The sequence below is a fragment of the Armigeres subalbatus genome, chromosome 2 (assembly GCF_024139115.2).
Source record: "Armigeres subalbatus isolate Guangzhou_Male chromosome 2, GZ_Asu_2, whole genome shotgun sequence".
In the NCBI taxonomy this organism is placed as follows: Eukaryota; Metazoa; Arthropoda; class Insecta; order Diptera; family Culicidae; genus Armigeres; species Armigeres subalbatus.
In genome coordinates this window covers 142,256,117-142,279,699 of record NC_085140.1, presented here as the reverse complement: position 1 = coordinate 142,279,699, position 23,583 = coordinate 142,256,117, and the positions used below count along the sequence as shown (strand labels likewise).

Below are 23,583 nucleotides of genomic sequence, written 5' to 3'. Positions count from 1 at the left end.
TTTTTGAAAGTCCTATTGAAATAGACTATGGAGAAAATCAGAGAAGAATCGTAGCTACATTTTATGTCATTGGCTCACAGGCACTTCTAGGCAGGGCAACCGCTAAAGAAATGGGAGTACCTACTCACGTTGGGGCTTCCGAGTGCAACATCACCAAACGTAAGCCGAGTACACAAAGAGCGAAAACATCCGTTCCCGAAAATAAAACTAAGAATTCCCATCGACACTGCAGTTGTACCTGTCAGCCAGCACGCTCGTCGTCCACCGTTAGCACTTTTGGATAAGATCGAAGAGAAATTGGAATCTCTATTGACTGCAGATATCATTGAACGGGTAGAAGAATACAGCCAATGGGTTTCCCCATTGGTAACCATCGTTAAGGACAACGGTGATCTCCGTTTATGTGTAGACATGAGGAGAGCAAATTTGGCGATAAAACGGGAAGCACACTATGCCTACATTCGAGGATTTCCTTCCGCAATTGAAAAAACAAAATTCTTCAGTAGACTGGACATGAAGGAGGCATTCCATCAAGTGGAGTTGGAAGAATCCAGTCGACACATAACGACGTTCATAACCCACAAAGGGCTTTTCCGGTATAAGCGACTCATGTTTGGAATCTCGTGCGCCCCGGAAATGTTTCCAAATGTGGTCAACTATATCGATGACTGCCTCGTCTTTGGGGAAACTCTCGAAGAGCATGACCAGGCATTAGCAAAGGTGTTGCAAACGTTCCAAAGCAAAAACATTCTTCTCAATCACAACAAATGCGTTTTCCGAGTCCAGGAGGTAGAGTTCCTCGGTCATCATTTGTCGGAGAAAGGAATACGCCCAACTGATGACAAATTAGCTGCGTTAAAATCGTTTCGAGCTCCTCAGTCCTCAGAGGAGCTTAGAAGTTTTCTAGGATTGGTCACCTACGTCGGAAGATTTCTTCCAGATCTAGCGACAGTTTGCGCGCCGTTGCGTATACTGACTCATACTGGAGTCGTATTTACGTGGCAAAACGAGCACGAAGTAGCTTTTCGGAAATTGCAGTCCATGATTACGGATATAACAACACTTCACTATTTTGATAATAGTCTTCGTACCAGAGTAATTGCGGATGCATCACCCGTGGGACTCGGTGCGGTTCTGGTGCAATTTGTAAATGAACGTGACGACTCCAATCCTCGTGTAATCTGCTACGCTAGTAAAAGCCTCAGTCCAACGGAAATAAGGTACTGCCAAACCGAAAAAGAGGCGCTTGCTTTGGTTTGGGCAGTAGAAAGATTTTCGACGTACCTGTTAGGAAGAAAATTCGAACAGGAGACAGACCACAAACCGTTAGAAATGATATTCTCACCTAATTCTCGACCGTGCGCGCACATTGAAAGATGGGTGCTGCGATTGCAGTCATTCACTTTTGCTGTCCGGTATCGAAAAGGCGCTAATAATATTGCTGATCCATTTTCCCGTCTTTTCACTAATTTTGTCACAAAAGATTTTGACAATGATCACCAATGATAGTAAATTCCTCGTTCTGGCTATTATGGAATCAGCCGCAATTGATACATGTGAGCTCGAAAAGGCTTCAGCAGAGGATTACGAGCTGTCTATCGTTAAAGAATGTGTTCGTAGTGGCAAATGGGACAAACAGGAGAGTAAACCTTATGAAGTTTTCAGCAAAGAACTCCTCCAGAAATTCCTTCGTAAGTTTCTCCAGGAATTCTTCCAGAAAAGAAGTCCTGAAGGAAATTTAAGAGGAACTTCCGGAGGAATTCCTGAAGGAACTTGTGAAGAAATTTCTAGAGGAACTTCCGAAGGAATTCTTGGAGGACCTTCCGGAGAAATTTCTGGAGAAACTACAGAAGGAATACCTGAAGAAGCTTAAGGAGGAATTTCTGCAGGAACTTCTGGAGAAATTCCTGGAGGAACTTCCGGAGGAAATCCTGGAGGAACTTCCTGAGGAAATCCTGGAGTAACTTTCTGAGGAATTCCTGGAGGACAATAAATTATTCTAAAAAAAATCCGCCGCTCTACGATGAAAATTTCGAATTGACCATCAGAATCTGGGAACTGAGCAGCTACCGGAGGAGTGGAAGGAAGGGGTTATATGCCCCATCTACAAGAAAGGCGACATGCTGGAGTGTGAGAACTTTCGAGCGTTCATCATCCTCAATCCCGCCTACAAAGTGATATCCCAGATCGTCTTCCGTCGTCTGACACCATTAGTGAATGAGTTCTTGGGAAGTTATCAAGCCGGCTTCGTTGACAGCCGCATGGACCAGATCTGTACTGTACGGCAAATCCTTCAAAAATGCCGTGAATACCAGGTCCCAACGCACCATCTGTTCATTGATTTGAAGGCGGCATACAACACTATAGACCGCTTAGAGCAATGGAAAATTATGGACGAGAACAGCTTCCCTGGGAAGCTTACCAGAATGATCGAAGTAACGGTGGATGGTGTGCAAAACTGTGTGAAGATTTCGAGCGAACACTCCAGTTCGTTCGAATCGCGCCGGGGACTAAGACAAGGTGATGGACTTTCGTGCCCGTTGTTCAACATTGCGCTAGAAGGTGTCATGCGGAGAGTCGGGTGTAACAGTCGGGGTACGGTTTTCAACAGATCCAATCAATTTATTTGTTTCGCGGATGACATGGACATTGTCGGCCGAACATTTGCAAAGGTGGCAAAACTGTACCCCCGCCTAAATCGTGAAGCAACAAAAGTTGGACTGGTGGTGAATGCATCGAAGACAATGTTCATGCTTGTGGGCGGAACCGAGCGCGACAGGGCCCGCCTGGGAAGCAGTGTTACGATAGACGGGAATACCCTCGAGGTGGTCGAGAAATTCGTCTGTCATGGATCTTTGCTAACGGCTGATAATAATATTAATCGTGAAATACGAAGGCGCATCATCTGTGGAAGTCGGGCCTACTACGGGCTCCAGAAGAAACTGCGATTCACCACCGCACCAAATGTGTCATGTACAAAACGCTGATAAGACCGGTAGTTCTCTACGGACATGAAACATGGACAATGCTCGAAGAGGACTTGCAAGCACGCTTTGTTCAAAGTTCTACAGTGGGGGTTTAATGTACACATGATCTTCAAAAGTAGTCCTCCCCCTAAAAGCTGAGCATGTTTCGAATAGAAATCAAAATGCAATTCAGTACATATGTTTTAAATATATTTTTTTTTTGCATATTACACTTGTTTCGTTCACAGTTTATTTTTGTATATTTTTCTACTACTTCCACACTTTGCAGTTTTTTTTTCATGCATTTGTAAGGTTACTTGTCAATAGTAATATACTTTATCTGCGTTACCTTTACAGTACATGCTTCATAGTATAATGTATAAAACTAAACCGATTATTGTATATATGGTTTAATTTATTTACGACTCTATTTTATAGTATTAATCAACATTCTTAACTTTATCCAAAGAAGTAAAACAAATCTTGTTTTTTTTCATTTTTTGGGTTGACTCATTGAACCTTCTGAATTAATACACAGTAAACATTTCCGTATGTTTGTCACCTGTCATATTACCTAGCTTACAAGTCTAATATTTCCTATTTTCCAATAATCTTAAGACATTGTACAATATTATCTCATAAAACTAACATGAAAACAATCCTTTTCAATATAAGAATCGTTTATGTTTTCCTTAGCTTTTTTTTGTTTCTTTTGTTACCTCTGACCGTAATGTATAATGTTTCAAGTCATACCAAAAGAATCAATGTATTTACAAACTTATCAGTATTTTGATTCTGTTTAATTATTAATCCTAATTCATACGAGGGTACGGTGCAGTCGATTACCAAGAAAATAGATTTTTAAAGATTTAGTAACGCATATGTTGATGTTATATAGGTTATAAAATAACCGTGGGTTTCAATCTGGAATTCTAATGCTTATGCATCTATTCAGGTATGATATTTCGTCCTGCATCGACTATAAGATATTTTCAATCAACTTTTTCATAACTAAGGCATAAGAGCTGGCCTGTATTGTTTTCAGGTCAAGAAAATTGCATAGTAATGTATTTCGAACAATTCATCATTCCGGCGGTATGTGCAGAAGTGAGCTCTTTTGTGTGGTTTCTCTTTTTTCAACAAATAGATTCTTATCACAGCTTATGTCAAAATTCCAGCGTATGAAACTAGTGAAAATGTTTCTTCCATGATTTGTGTTGATAAGGTTGATAATAGCTTCACTGTCTTGTACTTCTAAAATGAGAAAGTGCACAAAAAGATGCGTCATTTTACACGTCCTGTCAGAATGGAAAAGCATTCGTATTCCATGTCAATTATGCGTTACCCTTTTCCTTGTACAGGAATGGTCTCACCCAACTTGAATAATTGGTGGTGTACGGGCATAGATTTTTGACTAAAAGGAAAAGCGTTTTTAGTTTTCTAAAATTGTTCCGAAAATAGTGAAAATATTCATTTGATCGAAACCGTTTATTTGATATTCATTGGTTTAATCTCATTACCATCAGACATAGCTGAAAACTAAACAATTTAAGCAGTTAACCTAGTGCACACAAGTAGTAACATTTAATGTGAATCTTTTATTTTACCAATTACCTTCACAGACACACTGGATAATCGCTAGTTGATCTGTGATTGGTTAAGAGAGAAAAAACGAAAACGACTCAAATACAACATTTAACAAATATAGACATTTTATTACAGTGCTGAGAGTGCATTTTAAGCTAAACTGAGGTTCAAGCATTGTGCTTGGCTTAGACATTTTTGCGGTTTGGTTTTTACTCAGCACTACTTTAGCCCTAATTAACGCCTGAATGTACGTACGTAGCTCTAAAGATAATTCACCAGTAATCGCATTAACTTTCAAATAACCACTTAGTGGTTTTCTTTCGGGCACATTGAGTGGAAACCAACATATTTGAATAAATAACAGTAGCAGTCTGCTGTGACCGGTTCTCATCCGAATGAATGATTTTGTTCAAGTTCAAGATTCTATTTCGAAGCACTCGATAAGCTTCGACGTCGGATTGGTAAAGCATTTCTCAAAGTATTGGAAGTATCAATTAAAATTAAAAAAAACACGAATAAAACGTACGGTTCCATAAATATTGGATATTGCATTGCTTCAAGTAAAAAAATGAAAGAATTTTGGCATAAATTTGGCTTACAACATGTTTATGGATGTTGCAGTGCTCTTAAATCGTAATTTCAGAGCATCAGCTTATTTCTACAAAAGCAAATACAAAGAATGACGTAGAAAGAAGCAAATTTAGAATTAAGATAAAATCGCTGAAAATTCTTTTGAAAATAATGTAGCCAAACATATATTCTTTATTCCAAGTAGGTATACAGCTACTTCGTACTGATGGGACACAATTGTAAAGGAAGTAGAATCTGCAACACAGATGATCGAAAAGCAAAAGAATAAAAAGCTAGCCCCCAACAACTTCTACGCAACTGCGTAGTATTTAACATGAACAAATATACAAATGAGAAATGCACACCACACTCGGCTTTGAATCAGTTCTTGATATTGCACACATAATTGACTGCTTTTTATAAAATATAGATGATGAAACTACACAAACTAATTTCAGTACACTAATCACGAAAGGTTTTTCTATCAAAAAGATACATGCTAAAACTACTTCATAGCACATCTTTAGAAAGGAGGTACTACAAATTACTTTAAAATAGGTAGTACATTATATACAGTATTCACTAGTGTGGTCTCTGTGTTCCAGCAATTTTATCTGAATACGAATAGAAAAAAAAACTGACTTCCACTTGCCATCTTCTAATTACAATTTTCTTGGCAACATCGGAAATATATCTAAATTCAATAAAACAAAACTTTTCTAAAATTAAAATCACTGTTGTCACAACAACATAACATATCGATATTCACAAATATGTCCACTTTGAAGAGTTAAAATGATAGAAATATCCGAAACCGTTCGCTTCTACTGGAAATTGTTTTGATTCCTGCGAGCGCTCCAGGCCACCGATTCGTTCGCTGCGTTACCGGAAGAGATCACGCTAGTAGTGTTGTCACTATTGGTACCACCGGCGTTACTGCAATTAACGATGGTGGATTGCCGTTCCGAAATTCCCGTTGCGTCACCCGCCTTCGGTCGGTTCGTGTCCGTCTGATGGCCGGCGACATCCTGCTGCTGTTATAGCCACGGTGATCGATTCATCGAGTTCATGGCATCGTAGGGTTTGTGCATGCCAAGAGGATGGTGGTAGGCGCCCGGTTGGCCATAAGCCACCGGAGGCGGTCCATGGGCGCTCGGTGCACCCAACCCTAGACTTTGGTTCAGCATCATTTGGGCTCGAAGCTCCTCTTGTCGTAGGTACTGTTGATGCAGGGGATCTAGCTGATTCATAAACTGATATGGTGCACGAGAAGAAGGGTGGGAAAGAAACTGGTGGTATGGTGAGGCTGCTGGGGGTGGCTGATGAGCAACAGCAGCAGCTGCCGCAACAGCGGCTACTGCTGAGGCAGTGGACGCGGAAGGATTGAGAGTCTTATCGGATCCATCCGCCGACGCTGTTCCTGAAGAGGCAGCTCCTCGGTGACTAGATGCAAGGTAAGAATACGGATTGGGATTGTTGCGGAACTCGTCTAGATATGGCGAATTTTCGCCATACAAGCTGGAAGGTAGGCCAAGTCCTGCCGGTCCGGTGCCAAAGTTGAAGGCACTGCCCGGGACAACGTTCGCTGTTTTTAGCGAAATCGCAGATGGTTCGGAATTCCCTGTGACGTTGGTGCCAACATTACCAGGAACATTGGGCGTCGTATTGGATTGACTGCTAGCCGAATTGGATGATTGAGATTTTAGACCAGGATATGCCTGGAATCCTTGATGAGCCGCATTGGGCTGTGGCTGTTGGTGCTGGTGAACTTGTTGCTGCATTTGTTGTTGCATAACCTCTTGCGTATCTTTCTTTTTTCGACTTCGTTTTGGTTTTGCCGGTTCCACTGGAGTAGATGCATTTGCCACTGTGGGGATATTCAATGGTACTTTTTGTGCTTGATTAAGCATATCGTTCCTTTGATGATAGTTTGACCCATACGCACTTGATTGGTCACGTGTCGCAGCATTGTAGGCCATCGTGGTGGCCATTGACGAATTGAACATCTGTTGTAAAGTAGACGTCGTAGAAACTGACGCTGCAGAAGCCCCTGGAGGATGATTTGGCAGATTTTTTCCAAACATGTGAGCTGCAGGAGGGATGTTCTTGTCATAGAAGCCGGATGCACCATCGGATTGGTACAACGATGAAAGAGACGCCAGGTTTCGTAACGCCGGATCCATCAACGACGTAGACGCAGATCCACTGAATGACTTGTATCCTCCGGAACTGAGATCCATGTTTGTCTGCTGTTGCTGTTGGGGAACATTACTGACTGACCTTTGATCATAAGACGCGGATACGTTTGCCCTGTTATTACCAACAGCTAGCACATCAGTTTGATTACTTTTCGGTTGCTGTTGATGAGCATGCGACGACTGATGGTGCTGCGGCTGTTGTTGTTGCTGCATATTATAAGCATTCGTCCCGCTCATATCATGGGCCTTATTGACATTAGTTTGCATCTGATCGTATCCAACTGCGCTCGTACCGTATCCCATCTTGGTAAGATCTTGCTGCTGTGCTTGGCTCCCACTTGCCGGGCCACTATCGCTACTGCTTCCAGGAAATCCACGGGGAAAAGTCATTGTAGCTGCGCGATTGAACATGTCAAAAGCTTTCGATTTTGAAATTGAAATATCCATCGGATTCGCATAACCCATGGCACCCATTAGCTCAAACATCTGTTGCTGCTTCGTAAGCTCTTTCTCCTTGGTCGCATCCACAATGGGAGGTTTGTTTCCCATATTCATCGGAATGTCTTGCTGTTGTTGCTGCTGAGACTGATTCTTGTTACTGTTTGCGTTACTTTCGTTATTGCCACTTCCGCTGTTGTAGCCCAAGTTGATTAGGTCAGGTACTTTGGTTGTCGAGTTCTTACCAACATTTTGTCCCACGTGGGTATTTTGACCAGTTTGGTCGTAAGCTTGCCTTCCATAGGTGGATGTGTAGGGATTGTTACTGAGTAGATTACTAAGATGACTATGATGCTGCTGTTGCTGCTGACTGGCTTGAGAGTGAGCAGGGGTAAGATTGTTGAGAGCAGAAGTTTGCAGTGGCTGTTGATTTTGCTGCTGACAGGATGAAGGTGTTTGATGGTGCTGTTGCTGCTGCTGCTGTTGGTTGTGTAGTGGCGGTTGCATATGCTGCTGAACATTGTGATGTGCTGGCTGGGGTTTTGTTGTTGCTGTTGTTGAGGTTGTACTTGTTGTTGTTGGTGATGCATATGAGCTGGGGCAGGGACATTCGAATTCATCCCAATAGAGCTGTCGGATGGGGCTGCGTACTGGTTGTAGTTCGGCTGATGGTGCGGTTGATTCCATGACGCTTGAGTATTCAGTTGTTGTGGAAGTTGTGTTTGTTGCTGCTGAATGGGCAGCTGAGATCCTGTAGTTTGCACTTTGCTGCTGTTGTGGTGACATTTGTTGGGGCTGTTGGGAAAGACTATTTACGGGCGATTCAGGAAGAGTAACGCCTGCTGCTGCAGCTGCTTGTTGAGGAGTAATAATTGGAGGGGCTAGCTTCAAGCTGTTGTTAGTAGTTCCTTGGGGAATAGCCGGAAGACTTGATTGAGGCGGTTTCGGAGACATAGGTTGGAAGGGCGACAGCTGTCCCTGGGAGTACGGAGAATTTGGATCCTGTTGTGAATACGGCGAGCTGTGGTTCGACTGTGAGAAAGGCGAATTTGGGCTTTGGTGGATGGGAGTATTTGGTTTCGATGTGTGCTGCTGTTGCTGCTGCGTTTGTGGGGGTTGTTGTGGCTGTTGACTGGGTTTTTGAACCTGTACTGGTTGGCTTTGCGACTGGTGTTGAGGTGTCTGATAAGGCGATGTCGGCGATGGGTTGAAAGGCGAGTGGCCACTGACGGATTGAGCCGGGCTCTGTTGTACTGAAGATTGAGGTGCTATTGGATTTGTGCTGTAAGGAGACAATGGTCCAGTTGATGCCGGAGATGCGATTGGCTGCTGCTGTTGTTGGCTGTAGTTTTGATTTGGTTGTTGCTGTTGGTACGGCGAATTAGGTTGTTGTTGGTAAGGCGATGATTGCTGGTTATGATAAGGAGAATTTGGATTTGTACTGGGACTCATTGATGAATTGTAATCCGACTCCTGGGAAGCAGGTTGTTTGTACTGATCAAAATTTTTGAAGTTATCTACATTTGTGTTACTGGTACTGGGGTTGGCATTGCCGCCATATGAGTAGTTGCCATACAAATTGTTTCCCGCCATTCCCGTATTGGAGCTATACAAATGTTGAGAGTATTGTGGATACGGTGACGGTAAATCTCTTGGACTACAGCTTTTCTCTGGACTACTCTTCGTAGTAGTATCTTGATAAAATCCAACTTTGATAGCACCATTAAGCGGGTAAGGGCTTTTCTGTGTTTCGTCTATTTTCGGTGAAGTCATAATAGGTGATGCCCCCATTGGACTGGGATAAGGCGCCGGATACACTCCGATCCGTTCATCAATTCCAATTCGTGGACTATCTGGATCCTGACTAAACGAAGATCGCTCCGACACAGTACTGCCCGTAGAAGCCTTTCTCTGCCTAGGAGCAGGCAACGAGGGATAGCTTGGGCTTTCTAAACTTGGTACCATCGGCACATTCAACCCTGCCTCAGATGGAGAGGTATTTTCATTACCCTTCCCACTTTCAGATGGAGAATTCTTGCTAACGCTTTCGTCTCCTTCTTCTGATTTTTTGGCTCTTTTCGGTCCCCCGAATGCTTTCAACCACGCACTCAAATTCGGTGTCGCCGACGGTTTTTCCGATTTTGACGCAGCTTTGACTAACTTCTCCGGCGATTCCACTACCTTAGTTGGGTCAATCTTTGCTAGCTCTGCTTTGGCCGCTTTGATATCATCAGCTATAAGAAGCTTATCAGCATTAACATTGTCATCCTTGGAGCTGCTTAATGATTTCTCGCTTTCACTATCTTTCTTATCAACCTTATGTTCGACCACGTCTGATACGTTCTCCTTTTTTTCATCCGCAAAGTTATGCTGTTGTCCCAAACCAAACCCTTCAGTATCCAAAACGGTGCCCAAGCTTAGTTTTGGTTTCGACTCATCGGTCTTAACGATCAATGAATTCTTGACCTCTTTAAGTTTATTAGTCGCTCCACCCAATGGGAACAACTCTTCCGGTTTGTTGAGATTCTGAATGGACGTTAACAAATTTCCTTTAGACTTTCCCGGCTGTAGCCGATCGATTGTTCGATGCACAGTCTCTCTCTTACGAGAACCCAATTGACTTAGCTTTTCCTTCAAAGTCTTCCTCTTGGGTTCTTTGGGTTCCTTTTTCTGCGAGTGTGGCGGGATTATCGGTGGTGGGCCAAGATGAGGACGCTCCGCCGCTGTTGTTGCAGATGCAACGGGAACGGCCGCTGTACTAACCACTGGCTGTTGCATGGGATAAGGTTTCACAGCGGGATGAGAAGCAGTAGATATGTTGACATTATTGATAGATTCCTTAATAGGGTTTGGGTCATATGGCAGCTCCTTGGGATACTTCGGTTTAGCTGGTTCCTTTGGTACTGGAAGAGCAGGCGGAATCACCGGTTTTGGAGACGTGGGTAACATTGGAATTGCAGTTGGTAGCGTACTCAAAGATGGAGAAGCTACTGACTGGGCTATAGGTATCATGGGCGCATTGTTTTGTTCCTCTTCAGGGAGCTGGGAAAGCGGTATGGGTTTCCGGAAATCTGCAGCATCGATCTTAGCTGTCACAGAGTCAAGATCGTCCATTATATAGCGAGAAGGAGAGTTACTCGCAGAGCTGTATTCCGAAAATCTCGGCGTGTTTTCTAGCCATTTGTTGATGTCCTTTAGCGTTTGCTCGGTTTCCAACTCCAAAGCCTCCATATTTGCACCGGATGTTTTCGGTTGTTTACTAGCTGTGCTAGGGTTCGGCTTCACCAACGTGTTGTTCTGATTGGTTTTATTTGCTTTCTGTGTTTGTTTTTTGATTGGATCTGTCTTGCTTTTTGGAGGCTTTGGTATTTTGTCTGGCAGCGAGTTTACCGGCGTTGACACCTTCGGCGTAGACATTTCAGCGGGAGAATCATCAATGAAGTCGTATTCATCACTTGGATCCATTTTCCTTTCCGATTCGCGGTTATCTGCTTTCTCATCCATGTAGGAAGGTCGAGTTTTTTCTACTATGGGATGTGGTTCCAGCGGGGTCCAATCTTTGACGTCCTCCGGCAGTGGAGAATTGCGTTTACATTCACTACTTCGCTCGGGCTTTGTTTTGCTTTTACCTGTTTCTTTGGTTTTGGTAGGTTTTTCTTTCTCCTCTGTAACCTTCGGCTGCTTGCTAGAGATTGATGAGGCACTTGAGCTGGTATTAGTTTGATTAGACTTTTGCTTCTTTCGACTTGCTTCCTGAGGGTTAACTTTCTGTTTTGTTGTTTTTTCGGGAATCAAGGTTGCCGGAGTGTTACTTTGAGGTGTTGCTTTCTGTTGATTACGCCGTCGTTCTTTGATCAAGTCATATTTGTCTCTGATGTCCGGTGTTAAAGGCCTAGTTGGAGCCGGTTCTTCCTCCCCAGTATTACAAAGTTCTTGGTCAAATTCCATAGAGTGATCCGACATCGATGAATATGCATCTCTGATAGAAGGCAAAGGGCTCGGTGATCGAGAAAAGCTTCTGGACGAGCTCCTAGTTCTGGGTAGTGGTGTGTATTTGGAAAAATCTTTTGGTTGTTTTATTGAGGCACTTTTAATTTCCTTTTCCACAGGCTTTTTATTTTTGTTTTCTCTCAGATCTTCTATAATGGCTTCCTCTTCATTGCTGGATGAAACCAATGATGCGTTTTCCAAGCTCTTACTTTTGGATTTTTTGCTCTTGCCGTTCTTGGCTTTTGATTTACTCTTTTTAGATTTTTCCTCGTTTTTATTTTTTGTCTTTGCTTTAGTTGCCTTCTGGTTATTTTTCTTATGCTTTTTGCTCTTTTTTCCTTCATCAGCCGCTTGGAGATCATCAGTACTATCATCGGAAGCATACTCCCGACTATCATTCTTAATCCTTATTTCGTCAATATCAGCAAAATTACTGAGATCTGTTTCCTTGTCATCTTCCTCGTGCATTGGAGGATCCGCGGAAGCTTCTTCTTCACTCAAAGAATCATTTTTCTTATCGACCGCCTTTTTTCTACCACGAGCCTTGACCGGGGAAGGCGTTCCAGAGCTCATAGAAGTATCTAATTGTTTGGAAGACTTCTGTTCCACGGACGCTCGTTCAACGGATTTTTCTTCTTTCCGTCCTTTTTTGGAACGTTTCTGTTTTGTGGATTCTTTTATTTTCTTCGCCGTCGAAGTTGGTACTGGACTAGAAGATCTCGATATTGGTGAAGCTGATCTAGACCTGGACACAGATCGAGATCGAATTGGCGACTTTCGGTGCACTTTCTTACCAACCTCATGCTTCGCCAACTTCTTATCCTCTTTTTTAGACGACTTTGAACTTTTCTTTTGATCCTTTGCTCTTTCATCTTTTTTCTTCGCCTTTGAATTGCTTTTCTTCTTACTTTCGTGCACGATAGGCGACGGAGATCGCATTTCTTCTTCAAATTCCGAATAATCTTTCACACTTTTAACATCTGCTTCTTCATCTGCACCCTCCTCTTCAGGGCTCTCTTCATCCTCACCACTGTTCGGTTTGAACTTCTTACTTCTTCCTTTACCTATTTTATCTTTCTCCTTGCGTTTTCGTTTGTGCCCTTCGTAATACCACTTTTGTTACTTTTGGATTCATCTTCGGCATTCAGTTTTCCTTTTGACATTACTGCTGGTACCACTGCTAAGAGTTTTGCTCTTATCGCTGCAATCGTCGGCTTCATGCTTCCCTTTTGTGAGAACTTTTTACTTTTCCTTCTTTTTATCATTTTTAGCATCCTTTACAACGCTGCTGCTGCTGATGCTACTGTTTTTAACGTTGTTACTTTTTTTGCTGCTGCTATCGCTTTTGTTTTCATTCGTATGTTTACTATTGTTAACAACACTGGTACCGCTGCTCCCGGGAGACTCACTAATGGTTTTCCCGCCACTATTTCCGAATGGTTTCTCCTTGAAGATCGGATATTCGAGGGTTTGCTCTTCGTCCGAGGAATTTGAATCGAAGTACTTCTTCTTCGCTTTTTCGAATGCCAACTGCAAGTTATTCACCATTTCGGTATATTCTGTCAAAGCATAATCGGTTAGAATTGAAGGAATATTTGCCTGAAATTTACTTTCACTTACCATTTGCTTGGCCGTTATAAAGCCGACAGTTGTTTACTATCAGCTTAAAATCATTGCGGAAGTCACTGAATGTTAGATACTCCCCGTTGTCCAGCTTCTCTTCCATCTTTTGCAGATCCATCGGTCTGTAATATTTTCCAATTTGCGTTATACTTATAGAAGAGCAATTTGAAAACCTACCTCCTAATGATCGAATAATAGCGCGGTGCGATGTCCTCGTCGACCGGATCCACGAATGGCCAAGCGTCATCATGGTTTTTGATGTATTCCAAAACTTTATGCATACCGATCTGCAGGACCTCTTCGGTTTCCGTAAAACTAAACGACGAAATTAAAGTGGAGGTGGTCGTGGTAGTGAAAAAACTTGTTCTATTTTGATATAATTTGGTGCAACAAAAGGTGTGTCGGTTCCATTTTCACGTCCGTTGATGACCCCGGAGTTTTATGGTGCGATGATATTTATAAGACATTGGTGAATTGTGATGAATACCATGGTCCGTCGTCAGGGATGAATACCATTTTCCAGGTTGAGGTGATCATAGAGCACACATTTGTTTGAAAGGTCGGTTAGAACACAATCGTGCAGGTTTATTCCATCAGTTCAATGGATTTGTGCATTCCGTCACGCGTGTAGGTTGGTTTTGTTATGTACAAGGTAACGACAGGGAGAAAAAGGGGGGTCATTTAGTCCTAATTCAAATATTTGAAATGAACTACATTCGGTAATAAGGGTGGTAAACTTTAACTACGAAAATAACATGCATGCATTTAATATCAAAATGTTAAGTGGTACATATCTGAATGGCAACATTTTCATAAGATCGCATAAGAATTTGCATCAAACCATTTCGACGTATATAATTTCACGTTGTTTCGCGGTTGCTCTACACGATTTTCATTCTTTCTCAAATCGCATTGTGCATTAGGGAAAAGTGGGGCAAGATCCCCATATGGGGCAAGACAGCCAACGTTGATTATGACTAGAGTGAGCATTATATTCACATTTACGAGGAATGCAGCAGGGCTGTTACAAACTGAGCAAATTCCATTCCGCGAAATTCGCGACTAACAAAATGAAATCCGCGACTGCAAAACAAAACGATCGTGGTAACGAAGGTTCCCTAGATTTGGAACTATCCAAAAACATACGAGCATGCTTGATTTGATTCTATGACACTGCCCCGAATGTCACTAACCCGAACGCCAGTACCCCGAAAAACTATTGCCCCTGAATAACCCATTACCCCGAATGGTCACTACTTCGGATTATCATTACCCTGACTGACCATTGCCCTGAATTTGTCAAAAATTAAAAAAACATGTGCTCACTTTCTGGCTCATTTTTATACTTCATTAGATCGCGTTTCAATAATTAAGTTGAAAATAGAAACTAATCAGTCAAAAATGACATATACAAATTGTTTAAAGTATGAGTCATTTACTCACTCGTCTTATTCCGAGCTACCGCGTTGTTTAATGCAGCGTACACACCAGTCAAGCAGTTTGACGAACATTGACTCCACCCTCAATAAAACGCTTGCTGCTTTGTTTGAACGTGTGTGAAGTTGTTCGAGCAATTATTTGACAGTTGGCGGCTCGGTTGGAAAAAATCAAGCTACTGACATCCTATTGTTTAGCCTATCGCCAGATCGTAGTCAGAATGTCCAGGGCTATATTTTTTTTCATACTGCGTTTCAATGATGACAGCGGGCTATGTCTATTGATTATGATGACACCGCGCTTGTCACCGGCACGGAAAAAATTAAAACGGTTTGATTTTGGTTTGTGTTGTCGGGGGCGGAGTCATGGTTCGCCGAACATTTTTGAGCATTTGTACTGAAGTTGCACAAACCCCCATATATTTACTTGATGGTTGGTGCTCAAGTTGGCACTTCGGTCGTTCGTGTGTGATATTGTTGGTCGAATAAATTGATTGTTCGTGCCGCTGTTGGTAAAACTTGATGAATTTTTGAATAAACGAGAGGTGGAGTCAATGTTGGTTAAACTGCTTGACCGTGTGTACAAAAGATATTTTAGTTACTAGATAAAGATTGTCGCTGTCGTCGCTGTCTGGAACATATTTTGCTGGCGAGGATAGGGGATCTTAATGTCAATGAAGGAAAAATACATACGATATGACAGTTTAGTACCACACATTTTTCGTACAGCAGAACAAAGGGAACCGAAGCGACAATCTTTATCTAGTAACTAAAATATCTTTTGTGTGTACGCTCCATAAAAGAAGGTAACATTTTCTTTTTCGCGTGTGTCATTGTCTTTTAAAGAAGGAAGCATTATTCTGGAGAAGCGGATGCTTCGAAAGAAAGTGTCATTTACTCTTTCACATTAGTTTGGGCAAATGCGTGCTTTAAAAGGAGAGGCGATTCGTTTGCGTTTGATAGTTTTTCCATGGGAAATGTGCCAAACGTAACGCAAACGTATCCTATGTGCGACCCTCTTTATTCTGGGCCAGCACGTGTTTTAAAGGTAGACATGTGCGCCGATCCACTTTGAACCGGCGGCGGCGTGAACGCTATTTTCCAACGGCGGTAACAGCTTAGGCGGCGCCACGCCGCGGTTGTTCTCTCGTCTCGTGCATTAATAGCAATGAGCATAATTTATATTGTACGCTGTTAAATAATCCTTTAAGAGTACAATGAGAAAATGCATCCAAGATTCCTTTAAAAGTTTCGTTAGGAATTTCTTTACTTTCTCTCCAGGAATTCTTCAACAGTTCGTCCGGAAGGGTTCTTTATTCCTAGTTCCAGCCACAAAGCGAGGCCATAGAAGGTGACTGGATCTATTTCGTGGGACAGTGAAAGTTTTTTTGTTCTTCCTTATACCTATGAGCATCATCGTGCTAGTGTTATGGCATAGGAATGCAAAAATAGTTAATCTTCTAAGAAACCTCGCAGATAAAAACTGCAGAAGTGCTTGATGAGCACCAAGCTGTGATACGGCAATTTCCAAATGGGGGATGTAATACCAACAAAAAAGATCAGATGAGAAAATTCCTAAAGGTCTGAAAATCCTTCAAAAATTTACATGGAAATTTTCCAGTAGTTTCCCATACAGAAATTCTAGGACACGTATTATTCATTCCACAGAGCTTCTGGAAAAGGGAATCTCTAAAACTCATAGATAAGGAATTCTTGAAGTGAATTAAGAAACTGATGGAATAAACCACCATTCCCTTACAATTTTACAAAAATTCCAGTGGAAGGAACTTTTTAGAAGTCCTATCGAAAGAATTCCCAAGAATATAATGAAAAGAAATTTCCTATAATTCATAGGTGAAGATTTCCACATATTTCGTGAGGAAGCAATTCCCCAGAGTTATAGAGAGATTGCCAGGATCCTCAGAGGATAAATTCCTCCAAATTCGTTAAGGAGAATTCATCTTAATGTCTGGAAGAGGGATTCCACAAAATTCGTGTGTGAGAAATTGCCCTGACCTTTGATGGGGCAAAATTCCTAAATGAGTTTTAGGAGAATTTCTGTAGAAGGAATTCTTGTAGGAGAAATATTTATTTATTTATCTATCTTTATTTTTTATGTCTCTTTCTTATTTCTTATGTCTCAATGACTATAAGGATAGAAATGTATGCAAAATCTAATTATTCTATGTACAAACATGGTTGTAGAGTAGCTGGCAAGTATTCCACAATTAATGTATAACAAGTTTCTACAATTCCTGAAGGAGAATTTCTCCAAAATATCTGGGGTAGATTTCACGTGAGTTTTTGAAAAAGGAAAACGTTTCGGGGGGGGGGGGGGGTGGATGGGGCTTCGTGCTGCAGTTCTTAAGTTTTTTTTGGTGGAATTATTCCCCATAATTCTTGAATGGGTAAGTTCTCAGACCTCCTGAGGAAGGAAATCCCCAGAATTCCTCGAGATGGAAGAACGATTGGAAAATCAGTTTCCCAGAGTCCATGGAGCAGATTTTTTTAAATTAAAGAAAAATGACAGTCTGCAGGGGGACAAAGACCTGAACTCCTTGGAGGATGAATTTTCAATAATTTCTGAAGCTATAAATGATCAGAACTGATTAATTATTTGCGAGAAATGAATAATTATTTGCGAGGGGAAATGTTACACGGTTAAAAAACTATTAATCTTCCATTTACTTCCACTAATTAATTTTTATGTATCAAACGCAATGTATACGCACTTCGTTTTCTACTTAAACATTTCTTCAGTATTTAGTATAACCATGTATTCTTGAAATACGAGTTTCCCATAATTGCTAAAGAAGGAACTTCGCAAAATTTCTGGAAGGAGATTTTCTCAGAATTAAAGAGTACAACTCTTAACGGAGCAATTCCTCAAAATTCTTAGTGTGGGAGCTCTCGAATTCTTGGAGGAGTCTTGAATCCCCAGAACTTCTGCAGAAAGAATCGCTGGTGGCAGAGATCCCAGAATTTCAAAATCTCAGAAATTAATCTTCCAGAGTTCCGGGAGAAGAACCCACACTTCAATGCCACCTGGAAAATCACGTAGATCAGACAGAATGAACTTTCTACTGACTTCATCTGTCGAAGTTAACCTGGGAATGGCTAACAATAATATAAAAAGGCTATACAACCGTAAAACGCACCTATTTGACAACCTCGCCCTGACACAGAAAAACAAATTTCTCAGCCCGTACCGCTAGTGCCTATCGACACTGGAAAATATTTCGTTAAAGCTACATTACCTGCAGCCGCGGAGGAAGGAATTATTAACCCATCATCGGACAGATGTGGTCAAGCTGCTTCCCGACTTAGCCCACCGTCAATTAACTCTCAGGTATCGATAGGAGGACAATCACAGCCCTTATCGCTAGTACTTTCTGGAAATCGCGCACCAATCGAGATTCTAAGTCCGAACTATTTTGTCACTGGATTTACATCGCCAGAAGTTCCCGAGCAGGAAACCCCTTGCCAACCACCGAAACTCACTTTTCAAGTTGCTTGCCAGCTTGCTACGGCGATTCGCCTTCAAGTTCCCTCAGTAGGACAGTCACAGTACTTCGCGCAAGCGATCTCTGGAAATCACGCACCGGTCGAGATTCCAAGTCCGAACTATTTTGTCACCTAGTCGTCAGAAACTTCCGAGCAGAAAAGCACTTGTGTCCACCTTCCAAAAACACTTGTAAAGTCGCTTGCGAACAGCTCGCCTCGTGGGCGATTCGTCCTTCGCTAGTACTTCCTGGAAATCCTCTAAAATTCGAGGTTCCAAGTCCAACCTATTTTGTCACTGGATTAACAGCAACATCATCAAAAGCTTCTGCATTTGCGGAGTGCCCGGAATGCACAGGCGAGGTGAAGTCGGCGGAACATGTGATGTTTGCATGCCCGCGATTCTATATTGAGCGAAATGACATGCTGCTTGTCAGCGGCCTGGATTTGACCCCGGACAACGTCATCGAGAGAACGTGCCGGGGTGATGATTTTTGGAATGTGGTGAACACAGCAGCTCAACAGACTATGTCGAAGCTGCAGCGATGGTGGTGTTTTGAACAAAATCAGCAGCTACAGTAGGGACATGTCGCGGGTGGGCTGCGGGGACCTCAGTATGTAAGTACAGAGGTAATTGCGGTCCATGAGCGATTGTTATTGCCGGGTTGCTCGTCTCCTAAGTGAGTTACTGGTACAGACCGTTAGGATACTGTCATGGAATGCGATCGACGGGTGGTGAGGTTGCCACCACCAGTCTATGGGTTTTAAAACGCCTTGTTCGTTAGCAAACGTGTTAGTGTTCTCAATAGCCCCCCCCCCCCTTTGAAGTATTAAATAATTGCGGGCGGTACGGACTGACGAAAAGGTTTTGGTTTTAGTGGGTCGGTGAGCTTTTTTATAACACCCATCTTCACACTCCATGAGTTAAACTCCTCAGGTGTCTGTTCGCAGAATTCCGTTAAAAAAAAATGACATACGAGAATAAAAACTAACAACAATTGACTATCAGATCACGTTTTAATGGTTATGAAGAATGAAAAAATGTTTGAAGATGGAAGCGAACGAGAATATCAACGATTTATGGTGAGTCGACTGTATGATGATTTCTTTATTTTGTTATTAAGACAAGAAACTAATCATTGAACTTTTTATAATCAAATAGGACAAATAATTGTATTAGCATTTACAGCATTAAACAGCTACGCCTACTTTGCATTGTTAATATGAGTATAAAATTACTAAATAAGCCACGCATTCTCCAAGCAAATGATGATTAAATATTTTCCAAATAAAACTCACACTTCTGAAGCTTTGCTCTTCTTTTTCCTTCCACTGGTACTGGTAGTTCCACCGCTGCCAGCAACGGCAGTCGATTCCCCACTCTTGCTACTCGAGCTGTTACTCGACGTTTTCGGTGGTGGAGTTTCGGTGAACGGCAGGATCACCGGTCCTGTGACCGATGACAGCGAATTGTTGGTTTGCCGCCCGGGCAGTTTGGTCGTAGTTGGGGCCATGTTTCGATTGTATTGTAGCAGTCCTTCAATCTCTGCACTCAATTTGGACTTTCGCTTCACTGGTTCACTGGCCGTCGGCAGAGGGCACTCTTCCTCTGGCTGTGATGCTGATGGAGGCGAAGGCGTGGGGGTTGTCGATGGTGTCTTTTCACGCTGCTCACGACTGCTGATCCCACTGCTGGTTGTGGTCGTCCCACTGGCAACACTAATACTTGACCCAACTTCAGTAAAGTTTGTAATGTTCACTTGATCGACGACGATCACACTTGCACTGTCCTCTTCGAGATCTTCTTCGTCGTCGATGTTTTCTTCTTCTAACACTTCGTCGGGATCTTGCTTGGAAGCACCCGGGTGCACTTCAATGTCCGCACTTGAACTCGGTTCGGAGCCTAGCTCCGAGGAAGGGGAAGCGGGTGGATTACTAACAATAACGGTTGCGGAATGTTTCGCCCCACCAGACGAGTGTTTTCTAAAAGTTAGACATTCGCTTTCTTTTGGCTGAAAAATAAAATCACTCGTGAGAGGTTCTGGCGAGCTGGCATAGGTGGATACTATACTTGAGACCGAATTCGAACGTGACCTAGAATAGATGGAGAGAAGACGATGGAAAACTTAAGATTAGAATATTTGAAATGCTGACGGTATAAAAGCAAGGAGTTACCCACGTGGCATAGCACCGTTATCATAGCTGAGGAATATACTGAAGCAATATGTTCTAAAAGCTTTTAATTACTCTTAGAATATTAAAAATAGTTGTTTTGTTTCTGTCGTTTTATATTAACTACAGAGAAAAATATCGTTCAATTTTGATTGCATGAAATAAGTTTGTTGAGGTCATTCCAAATCGCGATATTTGGGTTATTTCAAAATGTACTAATTTAAAATTCGTGTCAAATAGCAATTGTTTTGTTTATGCGCTAGGCATTTTAAACCAAATGATGAATACACAAACGGTTGTAGTCGTAGTGCCCAATGTTTATTTGGCATAATTTTAAGAATATGAAATAAAAAGAATGCGAAAAACAAGTAACACAAGGGACTAGCCTCTAGCAGTTATGTCCTGGTCAATATCTGTAAAGCACAATATTATCTTGAACAAATTTTTTAAACCGCGATTATATTATCCAGAAGTTAAATTTAAAATCATGTCAACAGATGGCCGTGTTTCTGTCTAAATGTTGACAAATATCTAACAGATTTTATAAAAAACTACATTGAAAGGCAACTACATCTGTTGCAGTTGGGGACAATCAATTGTTTCGAGATAGGTTTATCCTGCTGGTTAAAGTTGTCTATGCCCTGTTATCCTATTTTTTATTTACATAGTAACAATTTAATTCTTTTACCAAATATTCGTTGCCTTATGCCATGTGAGTTTCCCCTTATAAGCAGTATGTTGAACTTTCAAAAAAGCAAAAATGAAAATGAAATGAACGAATGAAAATAAAATAGTTGAGGAAATTTAGTCACTTAACTAAAGGAAAGAAATAAAAATGAAATGATGATTTTAACATCATGCATACATACAGCAACTAACGATAGAAGAGGATACAAAATAACATCTATTCAATCACGGGACAGCTCTCATATGAACTAGACTTTTGAAGACAAATTTTGCGCTTAGAGAGATCAATGATGGTCTAGTGATTGATTGGCTGACGCTGTAGATGTTATTATATTTTGGTGTTGTTTTGCTCTTCTCTTGCGTGTTTTTTTTTTGGTTTGATGTGTTTGGCTTTATAATAGCTTAATATCTCTGGTTCCTAACCGTCGTTCGGCGCGTTTAGCTCTGTCTTCAGCTAGCCTAGCCTTTTGATCGGCTAATATTTCTTTTTGGGGTCGGAAGTCCTCTGGTTCTGGATCGCACTTTCCTTGGAGCTTGCGCTGTTCTTTGAGTAGTGCTTTCTGAGCTTCTTCGACCTCTTTCTGGCGAAAATGATCGGCTAGGCGACGTTCTTCGTAGACCTTGATACGGGATGAGGTACGTCGCTCTAGAAGCCTACAATGGAAAAGGATGTTATTGATTGTCTATATTCAACAACGGATAATGAACATACTTATTCCTTCTCTCGCGCTCTTTATCGCGGAAGATTTTTGGTATGTTCGGAAGAAAATTCTCTTCCAACTGGTGTAGCAATGCACGCTCGTTTTCGTGTTTTGAGCGCTTGAACTTTCCAGCCAGATTTCTCCAGTCGTCTTCAGTAAAGCAAATGACTTGCCAAACAGACCGCTTTGCTGATTTGCTACCCTTACCAGTTGGAACGTCGTAATCTTCCCGGTAGAGTCTTGTGCCGAAGAAGTACCAGTAAGCAGAACCTTTACTGTCAAAGCTATATAAAAATAAGACAAAAATAATGTAAGATACCGGACCTAGGGGAACTGTTCGGCACTCATCCATGTTCATCTCACCGAAAACAAAGCAATGAAAAAAATTGCTGCTTATTTTTTTTCGATTTTTCAGCAGTGAGCACGCATTTTAGCAAAAAGAAACGACGAGATTGATGCTATATTTCGTTGTTTCTCAATGAGATGAACAATCAGTGAGATGGAAAACGGAACAGTACCCTTGTATATTGATAAAAATTGTACTTCTACACACTTACCCTAATGGCTCGACTCGCAAACTGTCGGCTTCGAGGTTGGCAAATCTATTGAAAACGTCGGCAGAGTCCAAGCGAAAGTCACACAGGTACTTTAAAATAAGGATCTTGGTGCGAAGCGGTAGCTTTTCAAAATCAGTATCCTCGTTGAACGGATTGTCGATGTTATATTCCTGTGAACAGAGATATATTTTTTTAATTTAATACATACTTCATATTCAGATTCCAAATTATCGCTTAATTACCTGACATTTCTGACGAAATAATCGCCTCAGGAACATCTGATAGTTACTCGGGCTGATGTGTGATACGATCTGGCTGAGCGTGTCACAACCCTTCAGCAGAGCAACAATGAGATCCGGCAACAGGCGAGCGCTGTAGACTTTTAGATCAACCTCGCTCTCGGTGTCGACATCGGTCAGAAGAGCTTCCTCCAAATCCTGTCGAACAACAGAAGGATGAATAAATATAGGACAACTTTTTAGTAAATTATTTAGTAAATTTTAGTAAATGAAAACTAGCTTGGGTGTCATATGGCTACCACTTCTGCCTCATACGCAGAAGGTTGTGGGTTTAATCCCAGGCCCGTTCAATATCTCCTACTTTGTAACTTTACATATACAGGATGTCGATTCAGAATCAAATTTTCAGATTCCCGATTATAGGGATTAACACCAAAATTATCATATCAGCAGATTTTAACAGAAAACCATTAAGATACATTAATGACGTAACGCAAAAATCAGCCATTTCACCCCCCGCCCCCTATGTCACACTTTTTGTATGAATCATTTGAAATTTTTGTATGGATTGTCACATTTCAGACAACCCCTCCTCTCCCTCTAAGCGTTACCCAACTAACATTTAATGTCAATGTAAATGTTATTTCAACTCGTCTATACGGCTTCAAGCTGAATATGTGTGCTATACATATGATCAAGAACTTCTATTCAATGCTTTACCAGCAAATCTGACGAATCTATTCAGCTATTTTTGACGTGTCTGCACAACTACTTTACAGCATGTTACACAATTTTTTCTCAATCTTTACTAAACCATTTAGTAATATAATTCGCTTCAATGGCGCTTATTCAGATTTTTTGAATCTGTTAAATAAGTTTTATACAGCCATTGAATTCAATTTGATTAAATATTATTTG

General features: G+C 41.6%; 1 protein-coding gene across 1 annotated transcript in view; it reads right to left on the bottom strand.

Moving 5' to 3' along the window:
- Positions 1 to 3,154: 3,154 nt before the first annotated feature.
- The window catches only part of LOC134210922 (serine/arginine repetitive matrix protein 2-like), a 54,521-nt gene continuing 34,092 nt past the window's right edge, over positions 3,155 to 23,583 (bottom strand). Inside the window, 12 exon segments of the mRNA XM_062687359.1 lie at positions 3,155 to 8,304; positions 8,307 to 8,524; positions 8,526 to 12,855; positions 12,858 to 12,910; positions 12,912 to 13,308; positions 13,370 to 13,494; positions 13,550 to 13,687; positions 19,609 to 20,403; positions 21,592 to 21,822; positions 21,881 to 22,153; positions 22,427 to 22,596; positions 22,669 to 22,863. Coding sequence (XP_062543343.1) covers positions 6,161 to 8,304; positions 8,307 to 8,524; positions 8,526 to 12,855; positions 12,858 to 12,910; positions 12,912 to 13,308; positions 13,370 to 13,494; positions 13,550 to 13,687; positions 19,609 to 20,403; positions 21,592 to 21,822; positions 21,881 to 22,153; positions 22,427 to 22,596; positions 22,669 to 22,863 — 9,069 coding nt within the window. The 3' untranslated portion in view covers positions 3,155 to 6,160.